At 34.2% G+C, this 12,769-nt stretch overlaps 1 protein-coding gene across 3 annotated transcripts in view; it reads left to right on the plus strand.

Moving 5' to 3' along the window:
• The window catches only part of TMEM135 (transmembrane protein 135), a 397,425-nt gene that overhangs the window by 99,028 nt on the left and 285,628 nt on the right, over nt 1-12,769 (plus strand). For all 3 annotated transcript variants that reach the window (XM_040489574.1, XM_040489573.1, XM_040489575.1), the window contains 2 exons: nt 6,411-6,538; nt 8,864-8,956. In XM_040489574.1, the coding sequence (XP_040345508.1) occupies nt 6,411-6,538; nt 8,864-8,956 (221 nt within the window). The remainder of the gene's footprint in view (nt 1-6,410; nt 6,539-8,863; nt 8,957-12,769) is intronic.

Consider the following 12,769-nt stretch of genomic DNA (forward strand, 5'->3'; position numbering starts at 1 on the left):
GGGCCTTGAGCTTGAGTCCCTAGTTTGTGTGGGCTGGCTCACACACTAATGGTGAAGTTGGGTGCTCATTTCACTCTTCTTTCATGGGGTGAGTGTCTGTCTCCACCCTGGGATGCCTGGACTTGGAGGCTGGGTAACATACATGAGATGCTCTTTCTTACCCTTTTCAGTGTGTGTTTTATTATTTCTGTGTTCCATCGAAGTGCTGTAATCTCTCACCTGGAATCCTTAGCTTTTGTGAAGGTATTTTCATGCATGGATAGTTGTTCAAATTGACATTTCTGTAGGGGATGAATGCTGGAATCTGCTGGTTTGCTATCTGGGTGTCACTCCTGTGTCATTTAATTCAATTTCTTTAATAACTGAAGAAACTGAAATCTAAAGAATTATATCTAAACAAGGATCCTTCATAGCAATTGTTAGTTGTAGAGCTAAAGTTAAAAATCTTATCATATGATTATTTTGTACTCTATTAGGGTATTTATTTCTGTCTCTCATTCAGATTCTTTCTTCTGTAATAATCCCCATTTTCTCCTACTTGTTTGTCTCCTACCAGTTTTACACATGTATCATGTGTTTACTGTAGAATTTCTGGAAAATACCCCAAAACAAAAAGAAGATTAAAATAATATGTTGCCATGATCAGAGATAACAATGAATAACATTCTCGTATTTGTTCTGTATGTTCATTAAAAAATAATATTTTGTAGTTTGCATTTTCAATTTATATGTTTTGATTTATTATTCCCTGGTCATTAAGTGGTCTTCTAAAACAAGATTATAACACTATGACAAATAAGTTTATATTTTAATCGTAGTACTATTATGTACCTGTATTTAGCTAAATTTTTGTAAGCATATTTGGAAAATTCATAAGAGATTAATGTGGAATTTCTTGGTCAGTTCTTATGAACATTGCAACATTTTTGCTATAAAAATATGTTTCTGAAGGTGTCTGATGATTTCGGATAATGATTTTATAGATATGTGCGTGTGCTCTTTCTACATGGTATGTACGATTGCTGTTATGTTATTTGGTGAGATCAGTGTTTCCTAACCTTTTTTTTTTATGCTGTAGCATGTATGGTGTACCTAGAAAATGATAATAATTGTGTGGCACACTAGGGAACACTGAAATATTTATTGCTGTGCTCTGTTACCCTAGGCCTGACTATCCAGACTGTTGAGAAGATCAGTATTTTGGCCATTTGTAAACCCTGGTTGGAATCTCTGGGTTACAGCACAGTGATGATAAGGTCCTGGGTTGTTTTCACGTTTTGTGTAAGATTTCCCCTGTTTCTTACAATAGGCTATACAGTTTGGTATACCAATATTGCAAATATGTACAATATATCCACTTTACTGGTAATGGGCATTTAGTTTTTGGCGGTATTTGTAATTACAGATAGTTTTTTCATTCCCATCAGTACTTTGCTTTATCCGTTCTTTTTATTTTAGTCATTCTGGTTTGTATGTAGTGGTATTTCTTTGTGCAATGATGAGTAATAGTGATGAGCATGTTTCATTTCCTGTTGGCCATGTGGATGACTGCTTTTTTTTTTTTTTTTAAGTTTACTTATTTTTTTGAGAGGGAACGAGAGAGCACAAGTGGGGTAGGGGCAGAGAGAGAGAGGGAGAAACAATTATTTATTTATTTATTTATTTATTTATTTATTTTTTCAATATATGAAATTTATTGTCAAATTGATTTCCATACAACACCCAGTGCTCATCCCAAAAGGTGCCCTCCTCAATACCCATCACCCATCCTCCCCTCCCTCCCACCCCCCCATCAACCCTCAGTTTGTGAGGGAGAAACAATTCTAAGCAGGCTCCATGCTGTCAGTGCAGAGCCCCATGTGGAGCTTGAACTCATGAATTGTGAGATCATGACCTGAGCCGAGATCAAGAGTTGGATGCTTAACTGACTGAGCCACCTAAGTGCCCCTACTTTTTTTTTAATTGAACTTTTTATTTTGAGATGATTGTAGATTCTTAGGCAGTTGTAAGAAATAGTGGAGAGATTCCTTGTACTTTTTATCTGGTGTCTGCTGATGGTATCATTTTACAAAATGATAGTAAATAAATATCACAACCCAAACCCTGCTATTGATATAGTCAAGATATAGAAGATTTCCATCTTCAAAAGGATCTCTCCTGTTGCCCTTTTATAACAATACCCACTTTCCTCCCATATGCCACCTCCTCCTAACCCTTGGCCACCATTACTTTATTCTTCATGTCTATGGTTCTGTCATTTCAAGAATGTCATGTAAATGAGATCATGCATTATGTAGTGTTTAGGGATTGACCTTTTTTACTCAGCATATTTCTCGGGAGATTCATCAACATTGTTTTATATATCATTCATTTATTCTTTTTCATTGCTGAAAAGGATACTCCACTATTTTTTAAACCATTCACCTCTTGAAAAACATATGGGTGGTTTCTGGTTTTTGACTATTCTATGGAAAAGCTGCCGTAAACATTTGTGCATAGATTTTGTATTAACATACGTTTTCATTTCTTTAGGATAAACACCCTGGACTACAGTTGCTTGGTCATATGATAGTTGTGTGTCTTTATTTTTTCAAGAAACTTTCAAACTGCTTTCTAGAATGACTCTACCATTTGACATTCTCTCTAGAAATGCACGAGTGATCCAGTTTCTCTTTCTTGCCAGAAATTGGTGTTTCCCTTATTTTTTAATTTCAGCCAGTTCTGATGGTTGTATAGTGATAGCTCATTTGTGGGTTTTAATTTGCATTTCCTTAATGGCTAGTGTGCTTATTTGCCATTTGCACATCTTCAGTGAAATGTCTATTCATATCTTGGCCACTTTTTAATTATATTAATTTTTTGCCATTGAGTTGTGAGATTTCCTTATATATTCCAGATACTATATCGTCCTTTTCTGGATATGTAGTTTACAAGTATTTTCTCCCAGTCTGTATCTAGTCTTTTTATCTTCTGAACAAGTTTTTTAAAGAGAAAAAGTTTTAATTCTGAAGTGTAATTTACAGTTTTCCCTTTTCTTTAAACAATTTTTTTAAAAGTAGGCTTAATGCCCAGTGTGCAGCCCAACACAGGGCTTGAACTCATGACCCTGAGATTAAGACCTGATCTGAGATTAAAAGTCAGATGCTTAACCAACTGAACCACCCAGGCACCCCTACAGTTTATCCTTTTATGAATTGTGTTTTTGGTCTCATGTCTAAGAACTCTTTGCCTAGCCTTAAATCCCTAAGATTTTGTCTGATTTTTTTCCCCTAAAATGTTGTAGTTTTTTTATATTTATGTCAGTGATCCATTTTGAATTAAATTTTGTGTGAAGTGTGAGACTTTGGTTAAGGTTATTTTTTAACTTTTACTTAAAATTTTCTGGGTCTGTGGATATCCACTTACTCTAGCACCATTTGTTGAAAAGGCTGTCTTTTAGTTGGAAGTATTTGCATGGTTCTATTTCTTTCTTGTTTGTTTGTTTTTGCTTTTTTAATATTTATTTATTTATTTATTTATTTATTTATTATTTTTTTAATATGAAATTTATTGTCAAATTGGTTTCCATACAACACCCAGTGCTCATCCCAATAGGTGCCCTCCTCAATGCCCAACACCCACTTTCCCCTCCCCTCCACCCCCTATCAACCCTCAGTTTATTCTCAGTTTTTAAGGGTCTCTTATGGTTTGGTTCTCTGTTCTATTTCATTAACCTATTTGTTTATTTCTCTGCCAGTATCATAAAGCCTGATTATCAACATAGTAAATCTTAAAATTGAGTGGACTGATTCTTCTCACTTGATTCTCTGTTTCAAAGTTGTTTTAGCTCTTATAATCTCTTCGCTTTTTGTATCTATTTCAGGATAATCTTGTCTATACCTGTCTGCAAAAATCTTTCTGAGATTGTGATAGAAATTGTGTCACTTTGGGGAGAATTGACATGCTGAGTCTTCTGGTCCACAAGCATTTATTTACACCTTTGCTTTCTTTCATCAGTATTGTGTACTTTGCAGTGTATACGTCCTATACAGGTAGATTTTTCCCTATGTATTTTTTTTTGAGGATTTATTAATGCTACTGTATTTTTAATTTTTGCATTCATGTGTTGATTGCTTTTATATAGAAATACAAATGATTTTTTTTAGGTTTATCTGTATCCTGTGCCCTTGCTGAACTGCCTTATTCTAGGAGATTGGGTTTAGTTTGTTTTTTTGTTTGATTTTATATGTTGCTTGGGATATTGTGTAGACAATCAGATTATCTACAGACAGGGATAGTTTTGTTTCTTCCTTTCCAGGAACAGAGAAGATTTTTCTCTGTAACTATTTGAATATATAACATAGTGCCAGAATCTGCCCATTGTTAAGTGTAAAATGAAAGAGACATTACATTTTCAAACCTGAAGATACTGGGAGACCATTAGAACCAATGAGATGCTTGAGGATCAGGGAGTGATTGTGACAGACAGATTTTGTTCGTAAGTAATTGGGTGGTTGAGATAAGGTGGGAAACTCAGAGGTTAAACCATTTTTTTTGTGTGAAATATAGTGAGTTCTGCTTTGGATGTGTTGAGTTTTTTGATGCCTGTGTTACATATTTATTATGTCCAATAGATATTTGAAGGATGTATTAAGAATTTAAGGAAGAGGTTGGAGTTATAATAGGAATTCCTACTTTGAGATGATAGATGATGCCATTGGAAAGAGAGCATATGTAGAATGAGTAGTGATCTGAAGAAATGCTAATGAAGGAAAAAACATTTAGAGATATAATGAGAGGATGAAAAGAATTCATTGTCATGGAAACTATAGCAACTTCTTTTATCAAAATTCTACCTATTTGTTAAGCTCTGTCTTAGAAAGTTCAGTGATATCTTCTAGACATCATCACCTTCCCAGTCCCATTTCCTTTTAGTCATTTCCTAATGTGTATTTCTATGGCAGTTTCTTCTTCCTCTAGTCTAGCATTTGCCATATTCTAGTTTATGTGTCTATTTCCTTATCAAGATTTTACATGCCTAGAAGGCAGGGATTCGATCTTAGTCATCGTTTTTGCTGTGTATGGCATAGTTCTTATTAACAAGTTATTTAATTGAATGCAACAGGAGATGGTGAGTTTCAGGGTCTTCAAAGGGGTGGAGTAAGAAGAGCACTGAGACAAGTCCGTTGGATTTATTGATCACTGACCTTAGGAAAAGCGTTATGTCCGGGATGCTGGGGAGTGAATACAGTTCTCTAGTCTTCTTTCAAGTCAGTGTTGCCCTTCCTTACAATCCCTTCCTCATTCCCTAATTATGCTGTTTTAACTTTTCCTCTTTTGATACGTTGTTTCATTGTGATGGAAAAATATTTTTTCCCTGTGGCTTGTAAAAATTCTGCTGTTTTTCTAAATATAGCTCATATCCCTTTCTCAATGAAACTGCCGCACACTCCTATGTTAAACTCACTCTTTGATAAACTCCCAAGGCACTTCGTATAGTATTACTAACACTTAATGATTCTTCAGGATCTCTAACTGTATCTTATCATACCATATTGCAATTCATATTCTGTTTATGTTGTGTATGTACTTGATAAATACTTAGATCTCATGTCTTGATTTTTAAATATCCTTACTAAATTAGTTCAGAGCTTATTTTGTTTGTTTTAATCTTGAAAAATTTTTTAAATTCTGAGGTCACATACAAAAAACACTAAAATATGTTTTCAATCTAAATTTACATTTAAAATAAGTCATGAAGACTCATAACATGATATTCTTTATGAAATATTTTTGTGACAAATGTCTGCAATCCTTGGTACAGGAACTTGTTCCAATATTGTGGTACCAACTTGTAGTAGACTAGATTCTCAATGTTTGTTTTGTTCTTCAGGGCTTTTTTTTTTTTCTTTAACGGGCTCCAGTGGGCCAGAAATTATTAATTTTACTTTTTGTTTTTTGTGTTCCTAGCATGGTTTTGTCACACAGTAGTCCTATTTGAATAGCTGAATGAATTTCTTTGGTTTCTATCACTGAGGTTCTCTAATATCCAGGCTGATAATATCTGTAAATAGTTTTGTTTTTGACATTCAGTTTCTATTTGAATTGTGCTTTATTTTTGCCATTTAAAAATGCATTCCATTATTCAGTTTAACACTGTTTTTAAGGCATTATAAATACAACATTTGGTAGTTATTCTTTATGACCCATGATGTAATTTCTTGGTATGTATTTTACCCATTATACCTTCAATAGATTAAAGTGTCTTCTTTTCTGTCCCAGAAATTGTATTTTTGTAGAGGAGTCAGTAAAATACCAGAGTTTTAACTTTAATTTTAGAATATATGCTGTTATTCAGTAGCTTTCACATAAGAGCTAAGTTAGGTGGGAAAAATTGGTTGGATTAAACAAAAAAGCCTTTCTCTTTCCAGATTGCAGCAATTCTCCGGAAACGAAAATTAGACTATTATTTACACAAACTACTCCCTGAGATCCTACAATCTGCTTCATTTCTGACTGCTAATGGGGCCTTGTATATGGCTTTCTTTTGCATTTTAAGGTTGGTACTCATAATCACCACTGGAGGTTAAAACAGATTCTTTTGTTGGAACTGTGAAACAAACAGATGTTTATGTAAATGTTGTGCAGGTCACTGCTTGAATATTTTTTTTCTCTATCAAATGACATTTATGTATCTCAAAGAAAGGTTGTTAAATAGGAGTTGTGGGCCTCTTGGCTTAAAGATTAATACAGACTTCAAATTATTGCTATGATTATATAGCAAAAGTGCTTTGGTGTATCATGAGCTTTCTGGGGCCTACTATATTTACCAAGTTGTTAATTAGGATATTTTAACTTTCCAATTTCATGGATCAAGAATTCAAAGCAACTGTGCATGGTGTAGGTGAGGTCCACATACAGTGACTAGACTTCAAAAAGACTATAAAATGCTCGTGTTTATAGGTAAAACAGTGAGTTAACTTCTGGCATATCCTATTGATGAAACTTCTCATTAAGTCTTATAATTATCTATGTCACAGGCTTCCTATGACATAGATCAGTTAGAATTCAGTTTTTAGTGCTGTGACATGCCTTAACATGTTTATTAGATATTTACTTCTTACCTTTTTTCCCACTGATTGTTGAAAATCCCAACTAGTGTTTTTCTTAAATCTGTCAAGTTAAAATACTAACTTTACATCATTTTCATATTACTGTTGCCCAGAGTAGTTCTGTAGGTATACATTAACTGCAATTAAAAAGATAATTTTCAAGTATCCTTTACAGATTTTTTCCCGTCACAACATTAATATTTATAAACTTACAGATTATGCAGAAAATAATTGATAAGGTTTATACTACTGAGGAAATTATGCCTTTAAATTGACTTGAAGTGTGTGTAAGAAACTATCATATGTACTCTGGAAACTTTCTAATACTTGTTCACACGCTAAAAATAAAGTTATAAAATAATTAGGCTTAAAATATTACAATAATCATAAATTGCTGTTGTAGCATATTTCTTTATGTTCTGTGAAATTGGTTAATTTGTGGAAATGCAAATACCTATAATACTTATACTTAAAATGCTTATAGTTACATCTATGTTCCTCCTTTAACTGACTCATTGAGTTATTTTTCTTGATTTTTACATTCAGTAACTTCCTATGGCCTTTGTGGATTTTATATTGGAGGAAGAATCACTTCTAGTTTTCTCGAACAGGAAGTTGCTGATGTTCATTTTAGAAATACCCATATTTCATATGCTCTGTAGGTTTTCTAATTCTTTTAAAGCTAAGCTTCAGTTAAAAATATCATTTCATTGGTGATCCTTAACCTTTATGTGTGTGTATTTACATTTTTTCTTATAATGTGTTTTTTATCCATGGACCAACTTTGTTCAGATGATTTTTTTGCAAGTTTTATGTGCTGCTTCTCCCTTTCTTAGGAACATAGTGTCTTTGAAAGGAAAAAAAATCTTCCTAACATTTCCAAATATCTTTTTTTTTTTGATCTCTTTAAAAACCCAAGCAGCTAATGGCCATTTTATAGCATGTGAACACCATGTAGATTTTTACTTTCAAGGGACATATTCTAGTAAGTGAAAAATGATATACATATATATCTAAATAAAACTAAAAAAATATACATTACTTTAGTAAGTACCGTAAGAAAAAGTTATCAAGGATTGTAGAAGCAAAGAAGGGGTGACATTTGTTAAATATTTATCATGCGTTAAGAAATAGGGGTAGTAATAATAATTATAACAGGTAACATTTCCTTAGCACTTTCCATGTGCTGTGCATGGTGCTAGGAAATAGCTCATGTAGTCCTCATGACAACTGTATGAGATAGGTAATATTATTGTTCCCATTTGATAAGGAAACTGAGAACATAGAGGGTTTGCATAGTAATGTTGGATCTAGGGAATGTCTGAATGAATGTGACTGACTAAATTATTGGAAGGAGAGATACTTATTAGTTTGCTGTTGTAGTAACCAGATTCGGAGATGGTAAGAGACTTAACTAAGGCAGGGGTAGCAGATTGGAGAATTTGAGAGTTCGATTGCATATGGAAAAACTTAAGGGAATGATTTAATGTCTGGGGAAAAGGAAAAGGGAGAAGCTAAGGCTGTTTCAAAGTGTCACACGTAAGTGGGTAGGTCGTCGTTGATCCTATTAACCTAGGAAAATAGAGGAGAGAGAGCAAGTTCATGGCGATAGGGGAGAGAGCTAATGAGTTAGTTTGGTTATGGACATGTTGAATTTGAGGTGCTGTGAGACATTTAGGTAGAGTGTGGAGTGAAGAAGGGGAACTTCTGTTCGTAATAACTGAAATAACCAAATAAAAATTTCATACAAAAATTCCAAATTTGAATTTCAGGAGGATACTTGGAAAATTCTACTCTTGGAGTCCTGGCTTTGGTGCCGCTTTGCCAGCATCTTATGTGGCCATTCTAATTGAAAGAAAAAGCAGGTAAATTTTCATATATCTACATATTTAATAGAACTAGTTTACTGTCCTCTACCCCAACTAAAATTTTTTTGACTTACTATTTCTTACAGTCCAAGGGTGAGAAATATTTCCACATATATTTTTAGTCTTACAGATACTTGATGGAAAATTTAATTTTGTATTGATATTGTTATTTATGTTTATTAAGTTCATTAAAATATAAAGATTGACTTTATAGAATAATAATACCCACTGGTCTTTGTTTACTAAAAAATTAGAGAGTTATCTCTAAATAAAACATGACATACACAAATCTAATTGAAGGTCTTTTCCATAATGACAATACCATTATCACACTTGAGAAAATTAACAGTTTTCTTTTATCATCTACATCTGTAATTTGCTTCAACTCATTGAGTGATATCTGTTAAAGTCAGATATCCTTATTTTTAAGGTATCCTCTCATTGAAAAAAATATGTTCATTTATATAAGCCTGAAAGTGTTTCAAGTGACATAAGAATTCTTTAAAATGCTATAAGCTGTTATGTAAGTTATTCAGTCAGGTAAACAGCTGAAGGTAAAACTTTTGCATAAAGGAATTTTTACTGTCTCATGAATAATGATTTTCATTGCTGAGAATTGCTTTGATTCCATCTTTTTTCCAGAGAGTCACAGTGGGGTCATGTATTAATCAAGATAAGGTCATCATCCAGTTTATGAAGATGTTCGCTAGAGTCACTCATCTCACGTTAAGAGTATAGATAGATCTTATCAGTTAATTAAATATTTACTTAAACCACCTGAGGCCATTTTTAATGCTTTCTTGTGTAACATAATGGTGTCTAAACATTTGGTTCTTTGCTTGTGTCAGAATACTTTTGGATTATTAAAATTACCAAAATCAAAGGACTGGTGGATATTGTTGCCCCAGCATAATCAAGTCAGAATCACTAGAAACATAGGTTATCACACCTGAGAGTATAGTACAGAATAGTACTGAGTATTAAGAGTGTGGATTCTGGAGCTGTACTATCTGGTTTAGGCAACTGGCTCTGTCACTTACTGCAACTACTTGATTTATTTAAAAATGTGAATACTGGTTTTAGAAATATGATTTTAAATCATACATGAAACTTGAAAGATGCTTTAAACCAAGTTTGCTCTTATTTATTTATTTTTAGCACTTGAGTAATAAGAGCATTTTAGAAGTTACTTGCCTACTTTTCAACAGAAAATGTTGAAATTGAATACTTGTGTACCCACCTAGAGTCAACAGTTGTTAATATTTTGCTATTTCTACTTAGTTGTAAGTGATTATATGTATGTGTGGTTATGTGTGTGTATGTGTGTGAATCATTGTAAACATCATGACACTTTACTCCTAAATACTTGAGCATTCAAATAGGGGTATTTTCCTGTGTAATTACAACACTATTATCAAAGTAAGAAAATCAACAGTCACTCCCTAATACCAGCTAGTCCGTAGTGTCCTAAAATGCTTTTATTACTGTTTTTTTGAAATAGACTCTAGTGGAGAATATGTATAGAGTTTTGTTTCTTTATTTTCTTTTAATCTAGCTAAATCTCCCCACTCCTTCCCTCTCCCCATGACATTGACTTATTGATGTGACAGTTGTCTTGGGTGTAAAACTTTTCTGGTTTTGTCTGAATTTTTTCCTCATGGAATTGTTTAATTGTTTCATTTAATTCATGTATTTCCTGTAAACTGAAGTTTAGTCTAAAGACTTGATAGCATTTAGATTAAACATTCTTGGTAAGAATATACTTCATAGATGATGCAGAGGCCATCAGGTCCATAATTCCAAGTAGTTCCAAGTTTGAATATGTGATTAAAGTGGCAATCATCAGATCTTTTCAATAAACCTGTTAATTTGGGGGAATTAGATTTCTTGACATTCCACAGTCCTTTGCTGGAGTGAACCTGAGTTGATCGTGATAATCACAATTTGTGGATTGGCTAATTGGTGTGTGTGTGTGTGTGTGTGTGTGTGTGTGTGTGTGTGTGTATTCTTTATTAGGATTGTCATTTACTTCATAAATATTACAGAAGTTTTCCTCTTTTTTACTGCTCTAGAATAGTTTAGTGATGAATTTTCTGGCTTTTGAGAATTTTCTATTAAAGAAGATTAAATGGTCCCTTTGTTATTAATTTCTAGTTTTATTGCATTGTTATCTGAGAATGTTCAGAGTATTTTCTCTGTATGAAACTTTATAAGGTTTTTATTGTGGCTTAATTTATGCTCACTTTTTATAACTATGTTTTGAACATTTGAAAAAAGTGCATTCTTTTATTGGGAGTTCAAAGGTTGGTAGATAGCTATCAGATCTATGCTATTGAATATGGTTTTAGGTTGTATCTTTAATTCCAGGTGCAATTTCTAGCATTAAAAAGTATGCTCTTTTGGGAATGCAAGCTGGTGCAGCCACTCTGGAAAACAGTATGGAGGTTCCTCAAAAAACTAACAATAGAACTACCCTATGACCCAGCAATTGCACTTCTAGGCATTTATCCATGGGATACAGGTGTGCTGTTTCTTTTTTTTTTTTTTTCTTTTTATTTATATATGAAATTTATTGTCAAATTGGTTTCCATACAACACCCAGTGCTCATCCCAAAAGGTGCCCTCCTCAATACCCATCACCCACCCTCTCCTCCCTCCCACCCCCCCATCAACCCTTAGTTTGTTCTCAGTTCTCAACAGTCCCTTATGCTTTGGCTCTCTCCCACTCTAACCTCTTTTTTTTTTTTTTTTTTCCTTCCCCTCCCCCATGGGTTCCTGTTAAGTTTCTCAGGATCCACATAAGAGTGAAACCATATGGTATCTGTCTTTCTCTGTATGGCTTATTTCACTTAGCATCACACTCTCCAGTTCCATCCACATTGCTACAAAAGGCCATGTTTCATTTTTTTCTCATTGCCACGTAGTACTCCATTGTGTATATAAACCACAATTTCTTTATCCATTCATCAGTTGATGGACATTTAGGCTCTTTCCATAATTTGGCTATTGTTGAGAGTGCTGCTGTGAACATTGGGGTACAAGTGCCCCTATGCATCAGTACTCCTGTGTCCCTTGGATAAATTCCTAGCAGTGCTATTGCTGGGTCATAGGGTAGGTCTATTTTTAATTTTCTGAGGAACTTCCACACTGCTTTCCAGAGCGGCTGCACCAATTTGCATTCCCACCAACAGTGCAAGAGGGTTCCCGTTTCTCCACATCCTCTCCAGCATCTATAGTCTCCTGATTTGTTCATTTTGGCCACTCTGACTGGCGTGAGGTGATACCTGAGTGTGGTTTTGATTTGTATTTTCCTGATAAGGAGCGACGCTGCACATCTTTTCATGTGCCTGTTGGCCATCCGGATGTCTTCTTTAGAGAAGTGTCTATTCATGTTTTCTGCCCATTTCTTCACTGGGTTATTTGCTTTTCAGGTGTGGAGTTTGGTGAGCTCTTTATAGATTTTGGATACTAGCCCTTTGTCCGATATGTCATTTGCAAATATCTTTTCCCATTCCGTTGGTTGCCTTTTAGTTTTGTTGGTTGTTTCCTTTGCTGTGCAGAAGCTTTTTATCTTCATAAGGTCCCAGTAATTCACTTTTGCTTTTACTTCCCTTGCCTTTGGGGATGTGTCGAGTAAGAGATTGCTACGGCTGAGGTCAGAGAGGTCTTTTCCTGCTTTCTCCTCTAAGGTTTTGATGGTTTCCTGTCTCACATTCAGGTCCTTGATCCATTTTGAGTTTATTTTTGTGAATGGTGTGAGAAAGTGGTCTAGTGTCAACCTTCTGCATGTTGCTGTCCAGTTCTCCCAGC

This window comes from Herpailurus yagouaroundi, unplaced genomic scaffold (assembly GCF_014898765.1).
Source record: "Herpailurus yagouaroundi ecotype Mexico unplaced genomic scaffold, PumYag 180, whole genome shotgun sequence".
Taxonomy (NCBI): domain Eukaryota; kingdom Metazoa; phylum Chordata; class Mammalia; order Carnivora; family Felidae; genus Herpailurus; species Herpailurus yagouaroundi.